Here is a 27,973-nt window from a genome sequence, read left to right as displayed (position 1 = left end):
CCGCACAGTTTGGGCGAGCAACTCAGCCCCCGACACGCCGAGGGTCAGCGGGCCCCGTTCACTTCTCCTCTGGTACCAGCTGCTTTCCCCGGCCACCCCCTCGCGGGTCACACAGTCATAGGATCCATGGCACCTCCCAGGAGGCGACAACGAGTGGAAACCAAGACGGAACCCCCCCCCCCCCCCCCCGTCCCTCCCCGCACCGCCGGCGGGCAGCCCCGGCCGGGCTCCGCTCCCGGGGCCCTCAGGCCCGGCCCCGGCCATGTTTGCAGTCTCCAGGCAACAGCGCGCCCGGCCCGGCCCCGGCCGCTTTACCTTACCTCGCATCGGGGGAAGCGAGAGGCCAGCAGCTCCGTCAGACGCCCGCTGCCAGGTATTTGTGCCCTCAGGTAGTTGTTTGTGCCCTCAGGTAGTTCTCTCCGGGCTCCTCCGCGGGATGGCGAGACCCCAGCGGGTGCATTGGGGCGAGCAAGGGGCTCCGCCACTCCGTCCTCTGCCCTAAACCTCACCCTCCCCGCTCACCCCTGGCTTACAGGGGGAAGGGGCAAATTCAGTGCTAGTTCCCTTCTCCCTTTCCAGCCCCTCAAAGGCAAAAGCAGGGCGTTAAGCTGCCCCCTCCCTGACCACCACCAAGACCAACAAACTATTGGTGATTAAAACTTTATCAAACTGGCATCATGGCCAGGGAGACAAAACCCAGTAGGTCCCACAGCCTGGGCAGCCAAGGGGCTTGTGCATACTGGCAGGTTTTGTGTGGTGCTTTCTGATTAACAGCGGTTAATGTGCAGGTGTGGACAGTTAATTAGCTTCTGTGGCCTGATTCTGCTCTTGGCTTTGCTCCCCAGTAAAGGTCTCAATGACAAAACACTGGCTTTTCACAGGACTTTGTCTTGCTTGTATCTGTCAATTGGAAAGCTTCCTACTTCCAATTCTTTTCCTACTTTCCTACTGTCAATTGGAAAGCTCCACTGCCCCAAGCAAAACGAAGTTGTGCTCAACAGCCCCTCATGCTGCCTATTCTCTGTTTCACAGGCTCTAGGTGTAAATGCTGATGTGATGCTCCTTGGTGAAGCTACAGCTGCTCAAAATGTCACCTCAGAGGCTTGCCACGCTGCTGTGCGAAGAAGGGGACCGCCATCTAGCCCAGCAGGAGTTGCCAGAAGCCACTGCTTTCTATTTGGCTGCCTTCAGCTGCAGTGCCCCCATGGCCGTGCAGAAAGTGAATTCCCTAGACAAAGAGCTCTGGGAGAAAGTGGTAGCCACCTTGGAGATGTGGTGCAAAGACAAGAGTCAGATTCCCAAGATCCAGAGCAAGAACTTGGACGCTGTGTCCCTCAAAGTGGAAATAGCTGCCGCCTTTCTCTCCACCATAAGTCCTGACAATGTGGTATCCTCACTATTTAAATTGGAGACCCTGCTCAGACGAGGATGCTCAGAGGAGGTGGTGAGTAAATGCAGTACTCTGCTCAAGGCTAACCCGAAGCACTCGATGGAACTGCTGCTACTGAGGGCGTTGGCATGGGTGCTGTCAGGGGCACAGATAAGGAAGGGAGTTGTGGACTATCTTGAAGCATTTGTGATGCATCGCACTGAGGCAGTGGCCTATGTGTGTACCAGGCAAAGAGAACACCTGCCACAGATCATCCAGGCCTTCTCTAATTTTCTTTCAACATGTCAGAAAGAAAGCCCAGATTGTAGATCCTTGGACCAGTGGCTGGGCAACTGCTATGACTTCCTGTCTGCAGTGGCACCAGATGATATCTGCATTTGCAGGATGCAGGCAGATTACCTGTTTAAGAAAAGCAAATTTGAGGAGTGCGTGGCAGTTTGTAGCAAGGCCCTTAAGGGTTTGTCAGCAGGTAATAATATCAGAGATGAGAAAGCTTTGGGTCTACTCTTGGAACGGGCTGCTGCATATTTCTTCTTGGGTGGACGGATGCAGGAAATGATCCAGGATTTAGCAGAAGCCTTTGCAGCTACCCCTGCCCAGGCAATGAAACACTTTGAAGAGCTTTTCTCACCACCTGATACTGAGAAGATAGAAGAACAGGCTAGAACTGTCCTGGAGGTGAAGTTTGCAGCATACAGGGAGGCTGTGCGTGCTCGGCCTGAGCTCAGAAGCAATCATGGTACTGAACTTCTCCCTTCCGTGATCCAGACAGTCCAGTTCCTCCTGCACATCTCCCCAGGATCCAAACGTGAGCTCAGTGTTCGACTGGCAGACTGCCATCTCCTGCACGGACACATCAGAACTGCCCTGGAAATCTGTGACCACCTCTTAGCAGCAGAGCAGAAAACATATTACAATACTCTGCTAGCATTGCGAGGATTCTGCTACCTCCACACTCAGAAACAGCAGCAAGCTCTGCAGGACTTTCAAAAAGTCATCGAGCATGATTCCCCGCATCCCAGCAGTTGTATTAAAGCCTTATGTGGGCGTGGACTTATCCGGATTTCTGGTGGCAGCCACTACTTGACAGCCCTGGATTATATCACAGCTTGCCAGTTAAAGCTGGAAGAAACCATCTTCACAATCAAGTCCTACGTGCCGTGGAACCAAAGAGGACTGCTGCTAAAGGTCCTCCAAGAAGAGGGTCAGAAGATGCTCCAGAAGAAGAGGTACCCTGGAGGCAGCTCAGCCTGGGGACAGGAAAACAAACACAGCTGAACAGATTCCCAACAGAGTGGCCTGAGTAGCAGGGAGGGTTCTTGCGTCAGATAACCAAGAATAGGATTTAGACCCTTTTAAAGTGCTCCTAATTAAAATAAAACTTCATAGGTGAGGCTATTCCAGCAAAATACCTTTTGGCTGGTATGTTGTAAAGTGACAGGATCCACGTAGCCAAATCAGCTCAATCTTTATATGAAAGTTAATTCATGATACAACAGTTGGCCTGAGCTAGGAGTGAGCAAAACGCTAGATGGAATATGACAGAGATTTCTCCTCTAAAGGAGTTGTTACACCTAAAATAAAACAGATTTGTTAGTTCTAGCTGGCTCCTTTCAGTCTCAGCTCCGAATTGAAGGACATACTGGGCCACTAGATAGATTTCAGTATCACTGTTAGGTTTTCCTTTCCCATTGCAGTATCAGCTGCAACCACAGGTATGAATCACATGTTTTCAGCCTTTCTTTAGACCCACAGCTGCTTAAGAACATATTTTTATAAAGCGGGGGGGTAATAATTATAGAATTAAGTGGCAAGAGATCTCTGTTATTGTTAGCATTTTACGTGAACCTTTCCTTTCTTTTTTTTTTTTTTTTTTTTTTTCCTTTCAGGGATGCCCTTGGGGTTTATCAGCTGGCTTCTCTCTTGGTGGAACTGGATCTTTCTGATGAAGCATCACAGATCCTTTGTGCTGATGCTCTGTACCAGATGGGCTGGGTAGAAGAAGCTCACAAACTACTTTTACTGTCACTCTCCAGAAATCCACAAAGGTCTCCCATCCTGGCTAGACTCGCACTTCTGCAATTGAAGAAGGGTTTCTTGTATGATGGCAACCAGGTAAGGAGCACCTGGCTAGCAGGGAGAATGAGAGACTGATCAGTGATGGTATGGTGAATGGGGATAAACAAAAACAAACAAACAAAAAACCAGCAGCTCGAAGTCTGCAGTTTTCTTTCTTGTGCTTGAAGCTGTGGGTGAAATTCCAATGTGTTGATTCTCCTACCAAGGATTACAAAGTTGAATTACCAGCTTCTGCCATCAGAGGGAACTATTGCATTTTTTAAAATCCCAGATAAATTTTGCTAGCCAAAAAAGTTCTCAGGTTTTGTTGTCACCATTTCCTGGGAAAAATAAAGGTTTTGTATAATATGCTGCCTTTGGGAAGCTATTCATAAATTTCATGACTTTATTAGAGTCAGCAGGTAGGCCCTGGAAATTAGATTCTTATCTGCAGCTTCTGCTACAACTTCTGGATGGAATATATGTCACCAAAATTTTTTCAACAAAACATTTTTGATCAACTTGCTTTCTAGCATCCAAAATAGAGAGCTAAATAAGTTCTATGGCAGTCTGAACAGCTGATTCCAAAGTAACCAAAGCAGCATTACTATATCCACTACAATGATTTCCAGATTATAAAAGAGATAATAATTCCACATAATAGAAGAGATTCATGGTGTATGGCTAGACCATAGCCAGCACCCCAGTAAAACATGGAGAAGCATTGGGAAAGAGCATACTTGTATCCCTAGACAGAAGTATTTCTAGCTTTAGCAGCTCTTAATTTCATTTATCTTTTCATGCCAGTCTATCTTTTTCTCTCCCATTGTTAAGCTGCTAAAGAAAGTGATCAAAATTGGCGATACCTCCTGCCTCCTGCCAATCATGGACATTTTCAAAGATGAAGATCGGAAGCTGATGGAAACTCACTGCCGTTTCAGAGCACTGACTATCTTGAAGAACAAACAGAGGGATGCTGACATCAAAGAGGCCATTGCCTACCTTTCTTTTGCCATCATTGCTTCAGGTAAGATTATGAAGCTATGGGTAGGAGATGTATTTCTATGGGAAATCACATCAGTGGGTATGCAAACAATTCCCATCCATCGTTTCCCCGATGAGAAGACTGAAACAGTAGACTTACATGTAAGAAGGTAAAAATTAAAATAAAACACCCTTTTAGGATTAGCAGTGTAATACTGTTCTTTGATGGTACAGGAAAAGCAAAGTAACAGAGGGATTTTTTGGTACTTGATGCAGGGATGCAGTTTTATCACCGCAACATATATGTGCTCAGAACACAGGGAAATATCTCAAGGAAATCCTGCAGAACTGCTTTCCCTTCCGTGATTTTCATCAAGTAGCTGCACACAGGTGACTGAAGCAAGGCTGAAAGCTGGTAATTGCAAGAAAAGCCAGAGATTTTTGATCTAAAAACATGGTTTTCCCAGAAAGTCAAACTTGATGTAGAAAGAGATGAGAGTTTCTTCTAAAACATAATTGTTTCTTAAAGAGGTTAAAGCCAAACTTCTGATAAAAGAAAGGGAAATTTGGTCCCTGTGAGCACTTAGTCCTTAAAAGACTGTGAATGAGGGGCTACTTCAGAAAGTCATCTAAATGAAGGAAATCCTAGATTCAGAAGAAAAAGGAAGCACTTATCCCATTTATTTTGTGTAACTGTTAGGGGAAGTGCTAGCTGATAAGCAGTGTGGAAAAGCTGCTGCAACAGGTTCAGCTTCAGCCCATTTTAGATCAGCAGTTTTGAGGTAGCAGGGTCCTGTTTAGCCTTGGTGTGTCACAACAGTTAGTACCCTGAAAATCCTCCTACCAGTGAAATTGACGTGGTATCTCCTGTTCCTCATAATGAGCATGCTGTAGATAAGTCACTGCAGCAAACAACCTGCCTTCATGTTCCAACACACCAATGAATGTGTGGTTCCAGTGCAAATGAGTGAATGCACCCACTTACATGCATCATTATCCCAGCTTTTCCTAAGGAGAGAGATTAGGCTGATATGGAAATGCTTCTGGCATGTTCCAAGCAAAACCATATTTTTATGGTAATCTGCCTTTCACTCTGAGCAAATGTTATGACTGCAGCATTGAGAAGAAGAGACATTGGTTTATGAAAATGGAAAAGAAAACTGTTAATTGCTTTGAGATGGTTCCATTTCACAGCCTGTGCATTCCAGCTTATCAACCCCCCACCTGCTAGAACAGATGCTTGTTAAGAAATAGACATTGTCTTTATGGGAGCCAATTGATAGAGCTCCAGAGCGATAATAACCTTTAGTACAGAAGTTTTGGAGCATATCAGGAGGGAGAAAAAGCCTCATTACTGTAAAAGAATTGCTAGGGGCCTGTCTGCTGGCTCATCTCTGCAGGCAGCTGTGCAAGATGCTCCATTTGCCTGATAAAAAAAATATTTACAGTGGCACTGATAATTTATCATCCAGTATTGAGATGCCACGTTTATTGATTGCAGTCCTGGGCAAATTAAGATCCTCATCAAAAATGCCTTGAAAGGAAGGGGCATATGGATGGGGGAGGGATGCACACTGCATCCAGTGGATGAAGGGACCATACTTTTCATGGATAGCTTTATGTTTTTTTATTTGGGCAGCGCGTATTTGAAAGCAGAGAAAAATAATCTTATATGCAAATTCCGGTGCAAATGAAGTGTGGAAGTAAATTAGACAGTCCCATCTGGATTCCTGTTCTATCCAAAACAGCGTGTACCTTCTGACTCTACTTAATTAAAACAGCCAAATGGCTTTGTGCTTCCATCCTCACGTACCTTCCTTTTAGAGCCCTCTTCTCTCATTTGTGCTGCTCCTATTCCAACACACCAAAATCTCCCAGGATTACTTCTAATGAATTGGATCCTAATCCAGTTCAGATCCTTATGTATTGGCTGTGTTATTGGTAGGTTGCCTCCTTTTGTGGCACATTGATGTTGTCTGTGGAGACAGTTGTGATTGTGGGATAGATGTGGAGATGTGAAGACATGCCCTTTTACAATAAATAGCCTCATCTTACTTTTACTGCATTCCATCGCAGCATTACTGCACTGTTTTTAGAGGTCCTCAAGAATAACAAATGGCAAAACTTTCCAGACTTCCTCAAAAATTGACAGAAGCTGTTTCATTACACCTGGAAAATGTATAATTTCTCTGTACTATCAGCTGTGTGAGTCTAGGTATTCCAGAGAAGGCAGAAAAAAATCGCCTGCATGTTGAGTGTTTAATAATTGCAGGCCACTCCGTTTGCTTCCTTTCACTGTTTCTGAGGAGGCTCGCTCTTGCTGAGACCTTGAGGCAATCAGAAAAGCAGTTGTGGCTGTTTGAGAAGAGATAAAGTTTATTGACATGTGTATTTGTTTTATTAGAAACCAGGAAGCTTTTGAACTAATTTAGCAGTGTGATTTTATGATTTTGATTCTCTTTTCCACTCATTTTTTTATTGCAATGTTCTTTTGGCTTGTTTAATTAGACTGAAGGCTCTTTGAAGTAAGGCCTGTGTTTGTAGTGTGCCTGGCACAGTGTGGTTCCTGTTCCTGTCTGGAAAGTTAGAGTTCTGTCACAGTAGGACAGTTACAGTTATAAATCAGATTGCAGCCATACATTTACTCTCAGCAAAGTGCCCCAACTTTCTGTAAACCCTATTAGAACTTTTTTTTTTTAATTCCTGTGTATATAAATATTATATGCATGCATCTTTTTAGTGTTTTCCAGAACTGATTCTTCTGTTTATAGCATGCAGAATTTTTATTTTTTGAAAAATTATCTTAGTGGCAACATATATGCCCTGACTAGGATTTTTGCCCATACGGCAGCCCAGACATTTATTATTATTATTATTCCAGACTTGCCTGTCGCTTATTAGCCTATAAAGGTGCACTGGTTTCTACTGTCAGCCATCTATCTGTAAGTGAGAAACGTACACCACAAGACTCAGAACATCAGAGCAGCCTTGTCTTTGTAAGGCACTCCTGAAAACACATCCAAGACTTCACCAGTGAAAATCCATTCTTTGGCAGAATTCTACCTCTTATTCCACCCTTGCCACAGGTCTAAATAAAATGCTTACTTTTCAGCCCTGCAGTCAGCACTCCACAACCTGTACATGTATATCTACTGCATCATTTTCACTTAGCCTATTTGAAGCCCTTTGGTGGGGCTTAGTAGTCTGCACACAGTGGGATTTTACTGCACCTTACTTTAGACCATTAGACTGGAGACCTTTCAAGTAAGCACGGCTGCATGTCTCTTCCAGGTGGCTCTGCTGAAGACTGCCTCCTCATCAGGGCTCAGTGTTACGGGCGCCTTGGTCAGAAGAAAACTGCTATTTTTGATTTTAATGCCATCCTAAAGGAGGACCCTGGGAACGTTCAAGCTCTGAGTGGACGAGGATTCGTTTACCTTGCTCTGAAGCAGCAGAAGGTATTATCACTGTATTGATTTACTGGTGAATTTTCTGGCAGTATTAAGCAATATCAGTGTAAGGTACCACAGGCCATGTCATGGACTCACTGTAGTCAAGAGTTTCCTATAGAATTTGCTCAGTGAATGCCCTTGCTTTGGCTGTGGAACAGCTGGCAACTGAGAGAATTAAAAAAGATAAATAAAACAACAAATAGCTATTGTCACCATTTAATTTTTGGTCTTGTTTCTACATAGGAGGCAGTACAAGATTTGATCTCGGCACTGAAGGCAGAGGCAGGAGCAGTGATCCCAGCAATCTTGTCTTTAAAGCATGAAGCCCGGGAGCTGATCGCTCAGTGGCTTCTTCAGCATGGCAGGACTGTGCTAGCTGAGCTTGTTGCTACTAAAGACCTTTCAAAAGAAAGGAGGACCCTCAGGGACCTTCTTGTGATTGCAGGAGCACTAATCAAAATTTGCAAGGATGCACAATATCACATCTTCTATACAGACGTTTTGACTGCAAATGGTAAGCACTAATTCTTTACATAGCTCATCAGAATAAGTGAATGATTAGTGAATTCACAAAAAAAATGTTCAGTGGCAATGGGAGCATGTATTTATTTTATAGCACTTCTTGAGAGAAGCTTGCAAAAGTTTCAGGAGAGGGTACAAAGTAATTATAATACCCTTCGATGTGAAATGTGGATAGTCTGCTTTAGTAAGTTTATTGATGTCTCTTTCTCCCTGTGGAATGGGTTACATGCCTTGTACTGGTGTTAACCAACAGGAAGGTATGAAGAGGCCCTGGTTCACCTTCAGGAAGCATTTGACCACTCTCGTGCTGATGAGTTTGCTAATGCAAGACTGGCTGTGTTACAGCTGAAGAAGAGGAACATGCCAGTGGCAGCTCACTCATTCAGCATCCTAGCGAGGAAAGATGAAAGGGAGCTGAGGTTTCTCCTGAACTTCGTAGATGCTAAGCAACAGCAGCATCTCTCTCAGGTACAACCCTTTTTTGTTGCCTCATCAGTAGATTCAGCAGGGAAAGAAATGGGAAGTAACAGAAGTACAGAAGTATTTTTTACAGGAAGTGTACAGAACTATGTGGGAAGACCATTTATCAGAAGAATGACATACAAACTGGCTTCTTTCTCCATCCTTCTCTCCAGCCAGTCAGAGTAGATTTGAGAATTTGGATTCAGCTTCTTTCATTGCAGTGACCTTGCTTCAGTCTCTAATAATTCATCATTACCACTTCTTACCACTTGGGGGAATTTCTTGCTGGTCTCCCTAGCACGCAGCCTGTTTAATCCCACCACTAATATGCAGGGGTTGTGAGGGAGAGCTAGAGATTTAACAGGATTGTTGATAATATTGTACTCTGTATGAGTTACATGGTGCACGTAGCTGACTAATGGGGAAAGGGAATTCATGTTTTGTTCATTTTCCTGCTGAGATGAAACTGAAGGTTCTGATTCAATCACATAAAACACTTCAATCCTTTTTACTTGTGTAACTTCAGAATTGTAAATATATTCACATTTTTATAAAATGCCTTCGAGGTTGGGGAGGTTTGGTATTGGTTTTCTTAGCTACAACTGTTTGACACAAAAGTAGCATGTTGCTCTAGTCCAATGGAGTATTTATTTTCCCTTTTTTTTTTCTCCATATTTTGCCCCCAAATTGCATCCAGCTCTGAGAAAGCATCTCCAACAATAAGGAAGGACAAGGTCAGATTGATGGTGAGCAGTTTTAACATTCACTCAGGCATCTGCAATTCTGATTACCCAGAAGCTCTGTGTTCTGAGAATCAGTTTGCTTCCTTTTATTCAATTTGTAGATTCCGTGTACCCTGGTGAGAAGCTATATTGTTATGCTTTCTCCCAGGTTATAAAACAAACAACATGCTGATATACTAAATGCATCTAGAGAAGAGTACTTTATATGTATTTTAGCAAAACAGCAGGAGGATATAAGTAAACAAGTATTAATTTACCAGTCCCTAGATAGACACCATTACAGAGAAAAGAGCCCCTTTCTTCAGAATAATGTAGAAAGTTCAGTCTTCTGGGGAAGAGTTTGGAGATCTCAGAGCCAATTTGCAATCTTTCACTATATAAAGTTGATAAAGGTACATTCAAGAATGTGTCTGTGAAGGCCCTGAGGAGGCGTCTACAAATGAAGATAAGTTTTACAGCTGAATTTCCCTTGCTGCTACATCACTCTTCCTGTGTGGAAGTCTCACAGCTAAGTCCGTCCATGCTGCTTTCTGAGAAAATGCAGAGGGATTGTTATGCTGACAACAAGATAAAAAAATGTGTACAGTTTAAACTGAATTGATGTGTTAGGAACTCACTGGTGGTACAGATTAGTGAAACCTTTAAAAGAGGGGAGGCACTTTTTTTTTTTTTTTTATCAGCTGCAGGATGGTCTGGCATTTAACCCCTTACTGGTGGCTTATTTATCATGAAAGATTTCTCCACCACACGAGAGACTAGGGGCGTGGAGGTGGCTGGACTGATTTAAAGATTGGAACTGAATACCTGTATTGCAAATAAAATAAGAGTAATTTTCTTAATCTTTATTCTCAGGCTTTTTGTGCAAACCAAGTAAACATTTGAACTCAAGCACCTGGGGTCTCTTTCTATATTCTCTAATCTGCAGAGATTACTGAGCATGATTGTCTTTATTACTGATTAGCCCAGAATCAGTAATGGTTGTTGTGGTGGCTTTTTTTTGATACCCATTTTGTGACGAAGGGGATAGATATGTGCTTTGCTTGGGTGGGGAAGGAATTGGCTAATTCACCTATACAACATAACAAAGGATCTTTCTGGTAGGACTTTCTTTTGCCCACAAGGTTATTCCAGTTTGTGTGAAAGGAAGATCTCATGAAAGCAAAGAGCTTAGAGAGAATTTGTATCAAAAACCAAGTGTCCTTACTGTGCCATGGCTCCTAACTACACTGCAGGGGGAGCGTGTTCTTTCTGTTACCTCCATTTCACAAATAAGGAGACTGAAACACAGAAGAGTTTAGGGATTTACCCAGTGTCCCACAGCGTGTCTCTAGCAGAGCAACGCTTGGAGATTAAGGGTATTATAGAAATGTATCGTCATTATCCTGGAGTCTGGTCTGAAAAGGTAAAAATAATCCAACATGAGCTGCATAGGAAAGGGTGGAGGAAGGAGAGCTCCTTGATGTACTACTTTTTTTTTTTTCATGAAAACAAAGTAATAAAATTCTTGCATTATTTATAGTCCAAGGGGTCCCATGATAAGGAATCTGTAAACAACTGGGAGAGCCGCATGGGAATAGGAATCTGAAAGACTTATTAAACTCCAAAAGGTCAGAGGAAGGGAGTTTGCTTGCTGCTAGTGCAGCTTCAACCCTTCTGTTTCCTATGTCAGAGGTTAGATGTGTGACTGATTGCCAGCTCCTTGCCCTGATCCTGGAGCTGCAGGCTCTGTTGACATGCCATAGGCTGTCCAGAGCTGATTCCTACAGAAACAGCCTTAAAAACGATACAGCCTGTGTCTAAATTAAGCCCTCAGCAGAAGGCATTTTGAGGAACTGCACAATGAACAACGTGATCTAGAACTTCAGAATTTCTAGGAAAGAGCTGTTCTCATGTCAGAGAACATGCAGATGCAGTTAGTTCCTCCTCGAGCCCCTGTTAAAGTCCCACCACTAAGAAAACACCTGCACCGACTAGTTGCTGTAAAAACACTTGAAAGGACAAACTAAATTTGCTACTTTTTAAATTGTATTCAGAGATGTGATGGTTTTGGACAGGCTGCCTTCCAATTTATGGCCAGAATTATTAAAGCCAATGATTTACACTATTTGAGGAAAGGTCCTACCTATTTCTACATGTGGAAGCTGAGAGATTCTCTAATAGAAACTCGTTTATGTATTCATATTTGTCATTTTGTGGCAAATTGGGGTAGAGTTCTTCCCAAATTGTTAGGAGTGGCTAAATTATTTCATGTCACAGGTCTGAGATGAGTTTCCCAGGCTGACCTGCAATACTGTTCCATTTCACCGGGAACCTGTTTTCCTTTGTTGCATTAAACATCAAGCAGTGCTAATCTAAGCCATTAACATACAAAGACAAGGCAAATGGGCAGACTGGAAGAAGACCTGAGATGGACTTTTGGAGAGTGCTCAAGCACGGCTACTGAACAGTGGCTGGGCTAACTAAAGTTTGGGTAGCCACCAGCACCCAAAGGCAATGTGATATCCCCTGGAATGGGACTGATGACAACATTTATCCTGTGCTTGGGCTCGGCTTGTTTGGCTCAGCGCTCTGTAAGACCTAAGCTGCTGGTGGCAGTCTTTTTTATAACTTAAATATTCAATCCGCTGCAGCATGTTAAAAGCTTTGTTTATTACCAATAAAGGGAAATAATGAGAAATCCATTTGAGGCAAATAGTTCTAATGGAGTTTTCTTTATTGACTTTTATAAGCCTAAAAATTATGTGGCTCGCTCAGCCTTCTCTATTTTCTTGTTGTTGTTTTTCCCTTCAGGTAATAGCAGATAGTTCACGAGCACTTGAGATTGTTGATGAGCTAAGCCACTAGTTGGCTATTTGTTTTGTTTGTTTGTTTTCCTGTAGCTTGGGGAACCTTTTCAGTAGAAACCATATTTCATTAATAGCAGGTGTGGATATTTGTGGAGCAGTGCATGGGGCTAACTCCTTACTGACCAGAAAACACAATTTCCCTGTAGTCACCTGTTAGAGCAAGCTGTGGCAGAAATGTACACACATACACCCCGGCTTCTAATAACAAATATTAACTAACTTTATGTCAACAGGTAGCAGTGCAAGAAGGAAATGTGCTGATTAAAGAATATCGCTATGAGAAGGCTCTTGGTTATTTTACCCTGGCTATCTTGACAAGCAGAGATAATCCACGATACCTCCGACAGAGGGCTGCTTGCCTTATGCACCTGAAAAAATACGACAAAGCTTTAAAAGATATGGAGAAAGTAATCCAGAACCATGGCTCTAACAGTCTGAGAACACGAGTTCAGGACCACTGTTCAAAAGGACTCCTGCTGTTGTCAGTGTCAGAGGAAGAAGCAGCAGTTAAGCAGTATATTGAAGCACTGCAGTTGGATGAATCTACAGCATTGTGCAGCATCATGAATGGTCCTGGCAGTGGAACTTTAGCCAGAACTTTCCATAAGATTGCACAATACAATTTTGAAATGCAGCATTATGAAGAGGCCTGGAAAATCACCGATTATGGCCTTAAAATTGATAAAAATAATCCTGAACTTAAGAAACTGAAAACAAGACTCAAGCGAGAGGCATCAGGCTGTAGCATACACTAATTTATCCGCTTGGGAATTTTCCAGTGACTGTTTTTTCTCATTTGTTTGTAAGGCTGCAAGAATAAGGGAAGGACGAGGAGCTCATGATAAATATGGAATGGAACATGGCACTGAATATGGCACAGCAAGGCTAGAAGTAGAAAATTTCGGATAGTGTAACAAAGCTGATCAAGGGAGCTATGAGAAAAAGGCAAATGACATTCAGTCTTCTTTAAAATTACTGTGGATGTGCATAAGCCTTGTGAAGAATGCGTTTGTCTGGCTAAGCTGAATGATTCATTCCCTAACACATGGATTCCAATCATAGTGGAGGGAAGCAGTCAAGTAGCTTGCAGTTTATGAAATAATAACCACATATTTCCTTGCTACTTATCTGATTAGCTTTAACACATACTGCTCAACTAGCTAGTCTTTTTTTTGTAGGCCAAAAGGTTTGCTCAAAAGTAACATTTGTAACATGTTTTTAAGTTGTGAAGCTACACCAGTTAAAAGTCCCACTCCTGAATGGAAGAAACTGCTGTCATATTCCAATGGGTTTGCAATAATCAGCACCAGCGTAAGGAAGTGGGGCAGTATAAATGCAAAGTAAAATGTTCTAATGTCCCAGGCAATGTAAGATGAAAGATGAGATCCAGCAGAGATGAAACATCCAACCTACTGACTAACACCTTGCTTTCCAGGGGACAGAGACAGCTATACTACAGACAGGTGAGTGTGGGCTTCTTTCTTTCAAATTCAAGAAAAGTTACTCTGCTTCTAAGCCTACTGACATTGATGAGTACTTCTTGTTCCTAATTGGCATCAAGATGCTATAGGGAAGTTTCTTTCCAAGTGTGAAATTATGTCCTTAAACAACTTCCAGCTACACATGCAAGCTGAAGGAAAGAGCTGCTGATTTTTTTTTTAAATAGCAATTAAGAAAGGAATTTCTCCGTTTCATACTGATTTTTTTTTTTGATACATAGTTGTTTGAGGCTTTGAAATTCTTTAGCTTTATTTTTGTTTTGGGTGTTTGACTGGAATAATAAGCCTCTTTAAAGCTTCATGTTTGCTGTTCTCCTACCATTTCCTCTTTTACTGGTGAGTTTGATTCAATACCAGTTGGCTGATCTTTTTCTCTTGAGCAATTTGATCCTTCAGTGGCTTTTACACCGTCCAAATAATGTGCTCACCCTGTTCAGTCTCTCCTTTGCCACAGTTAGCATTGCAGATGTTGTATAGACAACGCTGAGAGCATGAGGTCTAGACACACAGACACTCAGTTGCACTCGAGTAAAGTAATTTCATTACAGAGAGACCAAGAATCTGGTTCTCTTCTGAGTTATCCATGCTGACAGCTAGGAATATCAACACAAGGACTGAAGAAAGAGTCAGGGTTGAAATCAAAAAGAAGAAAACAGTAGCCTACGGATTAATAGCCTCTCTGCTGAGAGAAGCAGAACCAACTTTCTGAATTTTAGTATGTCATTCATAATGAACTGAAATTTTCATAAAGACCCAGGTCTTTATGTTATGTAAAAGTGGGTTAGCTTAGTTTTCCAAATTCACCCCTATAAGACTGCTGTAGAGCTATACTGAGGAAAAAAATGCTTTCAGGTGCCTAAGACTGCTATTTTTTCAAGCACCAGGAAGGCATATAACTTCTTATCTGTTAGTCATGGTCTAGATTAATGGCTGCTTCTCTCAGTGGATCCAAACTGTTCTCATCAGCATTTTTATTTGTTTCTTTTATCTTCTCTGTCCCCTTTCTGTGCACATTAAACCACCGCGATCAAAGCCCTTATCTCAGTTTGTGCCTAGGCTTCTGATTTGTTCTTTATTTCTCCGTTATGGGCTTGCTCTTCCAACTAATTTCTTGGAATATCAAATAGATCTTTCTGATTAGTCACAGTGAGAGGGGTTTGATTAGCAGCATCGCAGCATTATGCATGCCTAGCACAATTTCACACTCAGCACAACCCATTCTGCCACTCATTTCCCGGACTCCTGAGGAGCAGGCAGGATTAAATGTGACCCATTTATTTCAGCTACTGCCCAGCCCATGCACCTAAGAGCCAAAAGCATGCCCGTGCCTTCATGTTCACATACCTCCACCACTCTGTTGCTGTGCTTTGCCACAAGACAGTATCTTGCAAAAAAAAAAAAAAACAAAAAAAACAAAACACTGAAGTCCTTGCAGAGTACTCGGCATTTTCTAAGAGACAGTCATCATTACTGGCTGTGGATATAACTCTGAGGCTAATTGTGATCCTTCAGGCAGTGCTAGGGAGGCCGTGAGGACCATTTGAGATGCCTTAATAGCATCACTGCTTTTGAGTCTGGCTCTAGCCAGACTGCTGCAATGTTAAACAAGCTATCACAGCAGCCATCGGAGAGGGCACTGCTCCCACTAGGGAGCTGGCTTTGGCTGTTTTCCTTTCAGCCCAGTCTCCCCCGCCAGCAATAGTTATGCACCAGAAATCCATCAGTACTTCTCAACAAACATCTCCCTTCCAGTCCAGGCCAATAAGTCTCATTCTTATCTGATGCCATGCCCCTTCTCAGGGCCTGGGACTGTTCGGTGGAATCGCCAACCATCTCATTATATACGTGCCATTTTCTAACAGGATATTTTTTCCACTTCCAGACTGAAGAATCTGGGTAGAAGAAACTGCAGTAAGCACTTCTACATGTTTTTTAAGGGTATGCTGCAATTTGGAAGATTATGGAGCTGTTTCCAACTGCTTTGAGAGGCGTTACTCATTCTGTGCCTGCAGCTGACGGCTGAAATTGTTTTCAGAAGGAACTATTGTAATACCTGTTCCTTGAAAGTCTCTTGTGCAACACACTTCAGGAAATTCTTACAGCATGCTGGTGTAAACGTTGGATAACTACAAAGAATTCGAGCATAGTTATGAGCCAACACTAGAGTAATCAGTGTTCAGAGTAATCAGTAATCAGGCCTGATCAACCGGTGTCAACAGTGGAACTGGATACCAATTTATGTGAAACCTACATTCATCCCAAGGAAAGCTTTAACACCTGTAGTTCATGCAACTCTGAGCTGTATGCAGATACTACCAAATATCCCTTTGCTCCCTCTGAATTTCATTTCTTTGAAGTTTTCTTCAACCTCAGCAATGCATCAGCTAGGCTGTAATAATTGCAGTCCATCTACATGGGGAGGCAGAGAAGCTGAAAGAAGACTACCCTGCTGCACCTTGTCACCAGGTATTGAACAAGGGAGGCTTTGAAAGCTTGATTGTTTCTATACAAATGATCGCTTGCCAGCGTTGGCTTTATAAAATATTCAAGATTTCTTACAAACACATAAAAGGGATACCAGATGTGAGAATATTTGTTGCACACACACGGTTATATGAGCAAAGTTTCCTGACTTCGTATGCCGCAGTCAAGCAGGCAAGGAACGGTTTAGAAATGATTGGTTGGGATTAAATAGTCAACTGGAAGCTTTTCTCAGAGCTCAGACAGAGCTAAACTGAACTTTTCTGATTTCAAAAGATCATTTTTTCCTTTAAACTCATATCACCCCCATTGCTTTTTCAATTTCAGTTACTTAAGTGCTCCTAGGTAGTAAGGGAATCAAAAACATCAGCAACTGATCAAATGCATTTTTGAAGCTGACACATTGCCTGGGAAGTCATCTTCCTGACTTTCAGTTTAATCCATGGAGCTTCCCAGATTTACATCATGGTGGAAATGTGGCTCTGGCTTACAGCCACACAGGCCCAGTAACTTTTAATGAGTTTCTGTGTTTATAAGTGAGGACATTCCACTTGACTTGCAGAGGCAGATGTTTCACTTTAATGACAGCTAATCTAAAAGCCATTTCTTTTACTATCATTTCTCTGCAGAAGATTAACTGTGTTATCATTGTACTGCTTCTGCATCAAGCAATTTCTAATTTGCCAGGGCTCTGAGGAGTCACTGCCATCATTAATTTAATGTGTTACATGAAATTATCACTGGCATTGTAGCCTGCCTTTGGAGTCTTGGCTATTTCAATCATATTTCAGCTAAACTAGTCCATGTCAGGACCCATTGCTTCAGTCAGCCATCACTCAATGACACCTTAAGGATTACTTTGAAGGCGCAGCACTCCAGAGCTGTGGGGTTTAGGATGCTCTTTCTCTTCTCTCCTGTACATGCTATGGCTTCCACAAATGACTCTTCCATATTAATTTGTTCTGTAGGACACCAAAGAATACTGCAGACCTGCACTTGCCTCACAGATGTGTACACCTCTGACACCCCAAGTACAGAACCAGTGGTTTGTTTGGTCACTGAAGTACCTGGAGGGCAGAAGAGGAGGATGATATCACCATTGGTAGTGTTCACCAACTGAGAAGCGGTGAGGACAGGTTGGGAACAAATTGCTATATAACTTTCATTTACAGTTTATTTCAGAAATTTTACTTTGGGCATATGATGCATGGCCAAGACCTACCACAGACCTTGACAGGTCTACTCTGTGGTCCTGAGGAGCACCGAGTACTTGTTCGGTGTGCAATGCAAGGCCAAGTTTAACTTCCCAGGTTAGCTGTGGGTGTAGGTGTCTCACCATTCAACCCGATCAATTTTGTATTTGTACGTTCCCTACATGATTCCAAAAAAAAAAATCAAGTGTTAAAGAAAATAAACTAGCATAAGGATTTCCCACAGATTGTAAAGGAAATTAAGAACAGTATCAGGTAGGTTTACGTCTCATTCCTGAACTGCGTCACAGTAAATGAGAAAATCTAGCAGTAAACCCAGAGGGGGAGTATAGGAGGGAGCAGGAAACACAGGAGGAGAAGGAAGACGCCGTTCCATTCCAGTTCTGCATTTTTTTTTATGCCCCTCGGTTGTACTTTTGTCTCCAGGTCAGTGTTGTGTATGCCTAATGCGACCTGGTGGATATACTTCACGGGTGTCACGTAGCATGATGCATAGGGATCTGAAGTCACAGGAGAGACACAGTTTTAGATCCAGATCAGTAGTGGATGAAATGAAAAACAGACTGATTATTATTTTCCTACTTAGAATGACCATTTTATGGAGCATCTTGATTGCTTAGAAACCTCAGATGTCATATAAGATTCAAACACTGGCAATATACTCACTACATTCTCTAAAAATCACATTAAAATCTTACAATATTAGGAACATCTTTGAGTACTGGTAACAATGTAGGGTTAGTTCTTTTAATACAGAGTTTTAACAACAGAAACACTTATACTTCACCATTTGCTTTCTATTTTTTTGCAACCTTGCCAACATTATGTTTGCAATGCTGTTTCTTTTTTTCTCATGCATCATTTGTCCATTCTTGGGCAATAAAGTCTACTTACTGAAGAAAACAGGTAATTATCCATCTACATAAATTGCCCTTTATCCACATCATTAATGTGTTTGGATGTTTTAATTGATTGCATTCTCGACTGCTTTGGATAGCTAAAATGCCAGCTAATGCCATCCAATTAAGCCTCCTAATAAACCTGACTGATGAACTGCAATATAATCACACATCAAGTAGAGATGTAGGGGGAAATGCCACAGAACTGACAGTTTAGAATAGACTGTGTTATTTTGAAAGACCCAAATCACTTCTCAACAGTGAAGCTTCTAATTGACAGTAACTGGCAGCAGATCTGGTATCCAAGACCCGATTCAACCCACCTTTCAAGCACATGCTTAAGTCTGTTCCTATTTACAGAACATTTTTGTTTGTTGCTGACTTTGGTTCCTCCCAAGAACTTCCCCTATACTTGTCCTCTTCCTTCCATAATATTCTATTAAAAATTTATTTTTGAAATTTTTTTTTCCTAGACTTTTTGAACTGTCATAGGAATGTATTCAGCAAATACGTGAAATATATTACCCTGAAGAAGGTAACATGTTGATAATTAGTACTAGATAGCAAAAAGGCAAAGAAGATATTTAGACTTTTTTTAAAAATATTTGTTTGTAAATAAACAACACTAGATGAGGCAGATATAAGTGAAATAAACTCATACTAAAAATAGGATGTACGCTTCCATCAGTGCCCTGCAGGCAGCTCACCCAAAGATGGCATGGTGTCTGTATGACAGCTCTGGAGGTCTTTTTCTAGGCTCAGAGATTTAATGGAGTAATTTGTGTGAAATTCTCTGCTCTATTTTGCCAGATGCCAGACAAGACATAATGGTTCCTCTGGCATCAACATCTATTAATCTAATCTTGACTTTGATTCTCTGTGTGACTTTGTTTCATCTGTAAAATGGGGATAATCTTCTATTTCAGATGTTTGTCCTCATCTCTCAGCTCTGGGTACAAAATACTTTGAAGATGACATGCTATTGCAAACGAGCTACAGATTCTCATCAAACCCATTCCCCAATCAGTGATGCTAGTAGAGGTCACCCCTATGTTCTGCCTCTGATACTGCACACTCCCTTGTTTATTTATTTGCACAGCTCTTTGGCAACAGTAAATTCAGAGCTTCAGCCCTCAGTGGAAACAAGAATGTGTCCCTGAGCATCCCACTGTATGCAGCCTGCTGGGACAGATGTTGTGTTTATGTTGTAGACAATGGCAAGGGAAACAATAAGAACATTTTGGTTCCTTCTTACACGCATGGCACTGCCTAAGTTTGTTTCTGAGAGCGAGCTATACACCAACCCAGTAGTACCAAATGGGAAACTAACCACAGAAGTGCATCTAGAATCCAAATCCTTTCCTACTGGGCACTCAGGTACCTCTCTGCTTCTCTGCCAGGGTCCATTCCTGATGTATGGCACCTCCAGCAGTTACTCTGTGAAAGAAATGACCAGATCTCTCTACCTTCGTCTGTGCTGCAGCTCTTGATACTACAGAACATAAACACCGGTTGTTCATTCAGAACACAAGCTCAGAACATCTTCAGCCTGAATGATGCAAGTCTTCCAGTTTCCACAAGCAACCTAACCATTGGTGGGCATGCAGGAAGGTGAGGTGTAGGTGAAAATGGGATGTTTGCTAAAAGTTAGGCACATGTATAAGCATTTTGATAATCCAGAACTTCACACTATGGATAGTATTGCTAAAAATAAGTGTAAGAATTTATTGAAAAGTTGGTTTTCTGTGTTTAATTAGATGATACATATGTGGTATATGAATTCATATGACTGATTGTATACTCTACATTTTTCAGTTGGTCTGAATATCTTCCCTTTGAGAACAGAACTATCATACTTAATTTGAAAGATACAAACAATACATGGTTAATGGATATTACTGCTGAAATTTTGTGTGTCTTGTAGCTGGAAATCATTTCAAGTAAAATAACTTAAATTCATTTTGTTTGCAGTCTGTCTTTCCATGTACCAAAATAAAGCAAAGACATGCCTTTTAAGTCATGCACATCTATTTTTAATGACACAACATTCTAACATTCTAATTGCAATATTAAGCACTACATGGAAATTAAATGTATGGAAAATCAGGCATTGCCTTCCAGAACAAGTCTTCCTGCCATAGATACTTTCAAACCTCTCGGGAAAGAATTAAAGCATGTCAAGTTAAACTGAGAACTGTCCTAAGATTTACTGTAATAGGAGAGACTTTTCTAAATGCTAACAAGCTAGTAAATCATCTTGTCCCATTAAGGACAGTACTGGTAGTGCCTGCTGCACGGTCTGTTTTCTCCAGTCTAGATATAAAATCAAGTGATTTCAAATATGGTGGAAAGGGTTAATTCTCTCTGATAAGTCTCCAAGCAGAGCATTTAATTCATTGGGCATTCTAATCCACCTCTGTGTGAGTGAACGTACGAAGGAAGAGAGAGAGATGTAGTCACAGTACTTTGCAAGACCATTTCTTGGGAAAAGCCTTGTTAAAGAGATTAGTGCTAATCACAAGAGTAAGTGTTTGATTCTGATTGCCAAAAAATGTAAATATTCTAATTATATTGCAGAAGCTACACAAACTATCTGCCTTCTACAGCTGAAAAACAGTCTCCACCAGGCAGAGGTAAGACAAGTTCTTATTTTTACCTGTTTCTCTCTGCAGAGTGCATGCAATTAGAAATTAATTGCAGAAGCCATTGTCTTTTATACCTAATACCACTGATGTCTGTTTTTTTTTTATGATGTTCAAAATATCATTGTCTCACAAGGGAAGAGTTTTGAAACGCAATCTAAACTTGGAGGTTTTACTGATTCTAATCTGTTTCAGATGTGCATCCACTGGGGGTTATTTACTCTACACACATCTGGTAGCCAACCAGCTATGAGAAGATATTTGAGCACTGTTTTTTCTGTTGTTTTGTGTTTTTGTTTTTTTGTTTTTTGTTGTTTGTTTTTTTTCCTGTTAGTTGACAGATAACAGGGTTAGGCTGGCTCTCAAAGACAAACCCATCATTTTAAGCACAATGAGTTATCTTCTGTAGTCTGCATCCCTGCTACAATAAATCACAGGGTAGCCATCATTCTAGAGTCATTATTTGTGCTTATTTATGGAGGATTAGGCTGTTGTGTTTTTTTTTTTGTTCGTTTCTTAATATCACCCTATAGCTTCAGACCGTCTGTTGTATTTAAGGAAAGTGTATATACTAGACTAATTTCTGCCAGTTTCTTAAATACTCCTTTCACTCTTCAGAATGCAACAGCATAGACTGAGACTGTGAGGTGAAGGAAGGTATTTGCTAACACTCTGCAGTATTGTGCTACTGCATACTGCTTCGGTTACTAAGCAAAATAGTGATGTGGATAGTAAATCTATTTGTTGTATACACCTTGGGGCATGGGAGCTTTCTTATTTACATTAATTCACATACAGAGAAAAACATATACATCTTAGTACCTGTGTAACCTGAACATTAAAACCCAAGTCACAACAGAAATGAGCTATCATTACAGAGTTCTGGTTCTTTACTGTCCTAAAGACAAACAGAAAAGTAACAAGAGTTTTAATGCAGTTTCTTGGAAGAGTTTTACAGTACTCTCCATACCCCTACTTTCTCTCCAACAGATACAGTGGAATTGGTAACTGAAAAAGAAATGAAAAATATTTCACATGCAACTGATTTCAGATATGGTACTGGACTTTTACCTGATATGGGGATAGAAACACCTCCAGGGATGGGGCATCCACAGCTTCTCTGGGCAGCCTGTGCCAGTGCCTCATCACCCTCATAGTAAAGAGCTTCTTCCCTATATCTAATCTAAATCTACCTTATTTTAGTTTAAAACCATTCCCCCTTGTCCTGTGACTGCACACCCTGGTAGCTCTGCATGCTTTAATGTTCCAGCAATACTCAGAACAGAGCATTTGGCTGCTTCAGGAGATCAGATGTGTAAAAAAGTTGGATCACTTGTCTGTTTTATGCAACTTGAAGGAATAGCTTTTCCACTGCTGCTAGCTACAAGCAGCTCATGCCGAAGGGAAGCCTTTAAGGAACTCCAGAAGTTAGCAATTGCTTGGTGCTGAGCGACTGCATAGAATAACTACAGATTGCACCATAACGCCAAAAGTTTCTCAGTGTTTCCACATTCCCACAGGAGGCTTGGCCAGGGCTGCTTTGGCATCTCTAAGTATTGAAAATGTTAGCCACGGATGTGAATTACATTGCAGGTAGCTGCCAAGGCCAGCCCCTTGTAGCTTCCCAAAAGCTTCTGCATTAACCACCTTGTACAGGAGTGATGGCACAAGAGGGGTTGCATGCCCACTTCACCATAAAGGCTTTGGATGGCTGCCTACGAGACAAAGATTTATATGTGACCTTTTGCGTGCATTCAGGGCAAAGCCCAGAAGCCTGGCATCAAGAGGTATGGGATTTTCTCTGACATCTTAGTGTGCATCGGTTTATAGAGAGATACAAAATGTGATAGAGTTGGGTACCTTGTTTCCATGGGAACGATACTTAAGCCACATCATACTAAGGATGATGTCAGCACCACGTCCTGCTTGGGTTTGATCACTTCAGGAGGTTGCAGTGCTTATACACTTAGTGTAGCTATTTAGTGCCAGCGGGAGAACCCCCAAGCACCAGCTGCTGTATTATTCATGCCATCCCTGATTCTTAGAGTATATGGAGAGCAGCAACATCTATTCAGATGACTCAGCCCATTCAGTTACATCAATACTAAACACAACAAATGTTGTAGTATAACCTGAGTAAGTGTCGGGAGAAGGTCATAGCCAGGGCATTGAGGAATGACTGCAAAACTCCGGGATGGGAGGAAATGAGTTAGGTGATGTATTCTCATACAGTGCTACCACAGGAGTTCTGACATACACATTACTGATGGTAAAGTGAACGTATGCACAGAGAAAAAAAGTGCACAACCCCACACAATTTTTATCTGTAGAAAAAATTATTTCTGAGTTGAGAGTTGAAGGTCAATTTCACATGGTGGGCAAGTAAGACATAGCAACCAAACCTCTGGGGAAGGTGGTTGTAGTGTCCTTGAACGCTATCTTACTCCCAGCATGGTGTCTCAGGTATAGCCATGGTTATTACAGATTCCCCAAGGAAAATATGAAAACAAAAATACTCATAGCCCTGAATCACATACAGTCTTCCAAGCAAGTGAGGTAAGAGCTAGTCTGTGCTGTCTGGGCTTGAGCTCTCTGACTATAAATTCCTCACAGACTTGAGAAACTTTTCTAAGGAAAAAAACAACCTTTAATAAAACCTCCAGACTAGGTTCCTCCCTCTCTACTAGTCTTGGAACAGTTCTGTATTGTTTGGGATGTCTTATGCCTGAGGAAGTACCTCTTAAATAAACAGTCTTATGTGGGGTCTTAACATTCACAGTAAAAAACACCCTAAAAGGAGGCAGTCGTCCAGATTGTCTGCTTAGGCCCCAGCCCTTCAGGGTCCAATTGAAAAATATTAAAAAAAAAAAAAAAAAAAAAAAAAAGTTACAAAGCAAGCAAAAAGGGAAAAATCCTTTCAAAGTATCCCAATGTAAACAGCAAATGCCTTATTACTTCATGTGTTTTGAATCTAAATTGCTTTGGGGAAAAGACAGCATGTATCCCAACAATTGCAAACCCTACTGTTTCTCAATTTCTGGAAAAAGAAATCCCCAGATTGATGTTCACCCTTTAGAATTGATGGTACTTCTCATGCAGAAGAGAAGGACTTTCTTACAGCACAGGAACCTAAATGCTTGTCTCCAGCTTTCCCATCACGAACAGAAACATCTAATAAAAACAAGACACATCAGCAGTAAATCAAAACCCCTCCTACTGTCTAGTATTGCTGGCTCTGTAGCTACAGACAAATGTTTTATAGCTCATGTCTGCCCTTGAAAGCTTAATCACCAACCAGAAGTGTATCATGTCCTAATCAATAATGCAAACAATGACAAGATACTTTCCCACCCAAGGACCTTTAAAAATTATTCATCTCCCCACCTTCCGCATGTCTATTTTAAGGGCATAATCCTGCGCTCACACATACTCACAGCTCCCTTGTCTGCCTTTAGGAGTAGCTCTCTGCTTGCCTCTCCTAAGGGGGGAATTTGCCCATAGATGCGTCAAGTAGAAGAAAGAGAGAAATATTTCCCCCTGAGTTTAAAGATACAAAAGGATTCTCCCCAGGACCGTCAATATCAGATTTTCCCGGTGTATTCCATCTGCAAAAGTGCTCAGGGGATTATTTCACTGATTTCTTAACAACAACAATCAATTTCACTTTTAGGTTCAGCACGTGATTTTTATTGGCTTGCTGTATAATTCAATTAGCTGAAAGCATGCAGTGGTGGGGTGCTCGTTCATTGCAATGATTGCTCCTAAGCCTCTGAGCCTTTCGGCTGTATCCACAGCCTCTCCTGGCTCTCACTCCCTGCCAAGCAGTCTTAGGGCTTCCAACTGACTTGGTTATACTTGCCTGGCCAATACAATGTGTGTATACCTAAGACACTTAAAGTACAGGCTGTGTTTGCCAAATCAGTGCAAATTTGAATCATAAGAAGGTAAAAACAACTTTTCCCAATAGGAAAATGGAGCCAGTAGTCAGGTAGCTCCTTTACATCTCTGCAACAACTGTGAACTTCTGGATATCTGCTTGGGGTAGTGTACTGCTATTGCTTACCCAGGTGCAAACTTGCTATAGAAGAACATTTAAAAAAATAATTTATCACATTCTCTCAGGTCTTATTCTAAACGTACTGATCAATTTCCTCCCTTTTTCCACATTCTCTAAACAAAAAATTAGAAGGCTCAGCACTACCTAAACCAGGGATGCCACCCACTAGATCAGGTTGCTCAGGGCCCCATCCAGCCTGGTACGTGCTGGAAGACTGATAATATAAGCATTTTCCTTACAAATACTAAGAAGTTTATTTCAGAGCTAAGCTACACAAGAGAAATAAAAAATATTTGTCACTGTTGACTTCCCAATCCAAAGTTCAGATTGGCCTACAATAAGCTCTAGGAAAAGAAAGCCAGTGCCATCTGCTACACCCAAAGTTCCTTCTATTTCCTACTGGAAACAGGATACCTTTTCCTCTGCTCTGTAAGGAAGCAAAGCCAGCAGAGATACAGGAAAAGATTTTTGATATAGTTCCCACTTTGTCCCAACATAAAATAAAAAGGAACTGCAGGATTTTGTTTATGACTGGCAATATTTTTCAATGGAATCCCTGAATTATCTGGGGATCTAGGAGATATGTGTCCTTGGGGCTCATGCAGAACCTCAACTTTTGGCCTTGATCATATCATTCGTTAGAGCTGTTTCTTGGGTCTTCACAATTCCTCTGTCCCTTGATTATATGGGGAGCTAGTTCCTGCACCCAAATAGTAGGCAGTCTGTATCCCCCACAGCATTCCCAGCCTCAGACACCACGCTAATCGCCGTGCTTATGATAGGCGTGCATAGAAAGCAGTAGGCAGAGATCTTATTCTTGGCATCTTGATTCTCCATCTGTCAAACGGGCAAAATAATGCCCTTTGGTGTAGTACTGCCGCGTTACAAAAATAACTACGTTGAATCTGTGAGCTGCTTGTCTACTGCAGTGTTATGGACCTGAACTACCCAGACCTTCCTGAAGGCCAGCTGCACCTCGTGGTAACTACGCAGTAAGGAGATGGAGGATTCACACACACAAGCAACTAATCTTTTACTGGATGTGGAACCCCCTTCAAACAGAAATAAGAGATCTCTTAAGTCACAATTAAATTTCTAGCTCTGGTCTTCTAAGCAACCTTCCCTTCTGTAGCTCCTTTTCACATATGGCCACCCAGGATCTGCAAGTACATCATTTTTATTTTTTTTTCCTCCCAGATCCTTGTGTTCTTAGACTCCTCTTCAGATGGAAGGATGAGAATAGCTGCCTTCACACTTGACAGAAGCGTAAGATAACTCGACTCTGAAAGAAAGGCACATTCTCAGACAGGTTTTAAGGCAGAGCACTGACTAGAAGAGGAGGCTCAGACCCCTGGCAGAAGAAACTGGCATTCATTGTTTCCCACCCCATCCAGGGAGACAGGTCTGAGCTCATATTCTTGGAACATTTCATTTGTACGTTCCCAGCAAACAGCACTGCCTCAAAGAAATCCCTGCTCTGCCCTCAGCCCCTCCTCCTTCCTTCTCAACACACACCTCTCCGGTCAAGAAGTAGCAACCTTCATTTATATAGGATCAACTTTGGCAGGACCAAGGGGAAAAAAAAAAAAAAAGAAAAAAAAAAGAGAACCTGCTTCTCCCTCCATTACAAAGTCAGTTCTGGAAAAGTGTAACATAAAACCTAAGGGAAATCACATAACCACCCTTTTATTGTCTTATCCAGCTGTTACATAGATTTCCAAGGAGCAGCATAAGAGAAGTTCTGTGCCCAGCCTGCACCTCTCCATAAATCAGCGTGTTTTCAAACTAGAAGCTGTTTCCCTGTATTACACTGAAAAGCTGCCAGCACTCTCGGAGCCAGAAGCTTTCAATAGGTTTGCACCTCTCTAACTTCTCATTCCTCCTCCGAGCCCAGCAGCCAAATAACCTGGTGGCAGATTTCGGGAAAGCTAGAGGAAACTTAGCAGCAGCTACAGCAGAGGGTGTAGCTTGTGCTGCCTGCCGCTCCGAGCGCGGAGCCCTCAGCCTGCTTGTGTGATGCAAGCCCTCCTCCCCCTGCTGCTCAGGAGCATTTGCCTGAAGCTGGGAACTGCAAACAGCTGAGCTCAGAACTTTGGGCATGGCTCTGAGAAGACCGAGAAGCCGGAGGTCAGAAGCTCCTGCAAGCCTGGGAGCCGACAAGTGTTCTCGGAGCCTTCTGCTTCCCAAACCCTTTTTCTCTGCTAAGGGCAGAGCAGACACGGCTCAAAGACACTCACACCTGGAAGGATTTCTGTTTGGATTCTACTGCTGCAAACAGAGCCCAGCAGAGCTACTCACGTCCACGGAGGAAGAGGGGAAAATTCTTTGAAGCAGCAAGATACTTTTCGAAGCAGGGAGTGGAAGGAGGCAGTTTTTCCCCTCCTTCCCCCCTTTTGGGAGAAAGGAGTTACCCAACCTAGTCATGAGACTTTTCCACGCTTCCCAAAGCAGGTTTCTGAAGTTATGACCCTGCACCACTGAGTCTGGGGTAGCATAGCCCAGAGCAGCCCCCACATCCTGAGTGCAGGCAATCTGGTAGGCACGGAAAATGGAGAATGAGGTTGGCAAATCTGTGGACAATCAAATGGACAAATACATGTAATAATTTGGAAGTTTTCTTTACCTATCCTTGCTTTTATTCTGCTTCCTTTTTCTCCCTGATTTGTCGTGCATTTACCCCATTTTGATTTAGCTGTGCTGTTAATTCTCTCTTACCCTCTCCTCCTC

At 42.1% G+C, this 27,973-nt stretch overlaps 2 protein-coding genes and 1 long non-coding RNA gene across 8 annotated transcripts in view; 2 read left to right on the top strand and 1 right to left on the bottom strand.

Annotated features, from left to right (window-relative positions):
• LOC106014371 (uncharacterized) overlaps positions 1-27,973 on the bottom strand; it is a 109,147-nt gene that overhangs the window by 61,342 nt on the left and 19,832 nt on the right. For all 3 annotated transcript variants that reach the window (XR_001185632.5, XR_005260631.2, XR_005260632.2), the window contains exon 2: positions 321-2,640. This is a non-coding gene — a long non-coding RNA (uncharacterized lncRNA). The remainder of the gene's footprint in view (positions 1-320; positions 2,641-27,973) is intronic.
• TTC34 (tetratricopeptide repeat domain 34) lies at positions 1,088-26,616 on the top strand. Of its 3 annotated transcripts, none has more exons than XM_013091671.5 (12): positions 1,088-2,619; positions 3,280-3,505; positions 4,283-4,475; positions 7,724-7,890; positions 8,128-8,398; positions 8,660-8,874; positions 12,691-13,920; positions 15,839-16,422; positions 17,406-17,563; positions 19,948-20,158; positions 21,125-21,180; positions 26,444-26,616. In XM_013091671.5, exons 1-7 carry the CDS (start codon positions 1,088-1,090, stop codon positions 13,210-13,212), a joined length of 3,126 nt encoding a protein of 1,041 aa, XP_012947125.2. In that variant the 3' UTR covers positions 13,213-13,920; positions 15,839-16,422; positions 17,406-17,563; positions 19,948-20,158; positions 21,125-21,180; positions 26,444-26,616. The 3 variants fall into 3 exon arrangements, with proteins under 3 accessions (XP_012947125.2, XP_012947124.2, XP_071882969.1); XM_013091670.5 differs by having other exon boundaries at positions 17,406-17,573; XM_072026868.1 differs by lacking the exon at positions 15,839-16,422 and having other exon boundaries at positions 17,406-17,573.
• The window catches only part of MMEL1 (membrane metalloendopeptidase like 1), a 29,362-nt gene continuing 28,486 nt past the window's right edge, over positions 27,098-27,973 (top strand). Inside the window, exon 1 of one of the 2 annotated variants that reach the window (XM_072026869.1) lies at positions 27,098-27,781. Coding sequence is in view for 1 of the 2 variants with exons in the window: in XM_005011035.6 (XP_005011092.1) it covers positions 27,795-27,844 (50 nt within the window). In the remaining variant the exon portion in view is untranslated. Of the gene's footprint in view, positions 27,845-27,973 lie in introns of both variants that reach the window. The other variant, XM_005011035.6, reaches the window with a different exon arrangement.

This window comes from Anas platyrhynchos, chromosome 22 (assembly GCF_047663525.1).
Source record: "Anas platyrhynchos isolate ZD024472 breed Pekin duck chromosome 22, IASCAAS_PekinDuck_T2T, whole genome shotgun sequence".
In the NCBI taxonomy this organism is placed as follows: Eukaryota; Metazoa; Chordata; class Aves; order Anseriformes; family Anatidae; genus Anas; species Anas platyrhynchos.
This window is presented reverse-complemented; position numbering and strand designations above follow the sequence as displayed.

Coding starts and splice junctions, on each gene's coding strand:
- TTC34 (XM_072026868.1), top strand. CDS start 1,088: ATGTCACCTCAGAGGCTTGCCACGCTGCTGTGCGAAGAAGGGGACCGC. Junction 3,506..4,282: donor TCTTGTATGATGGCAACCAG/GTAAGGAGCACC, acceptor CCCATTGTTAAG/CTGCTAAAGAAAGTGATCAA. Junction 8,399..8,659: donor AGACGTTTTGACTGCAAATG/GTAAGCACTAAT, acceptor GTTAACCAACAG/GAAGGTATGAAGAGGCCCTG.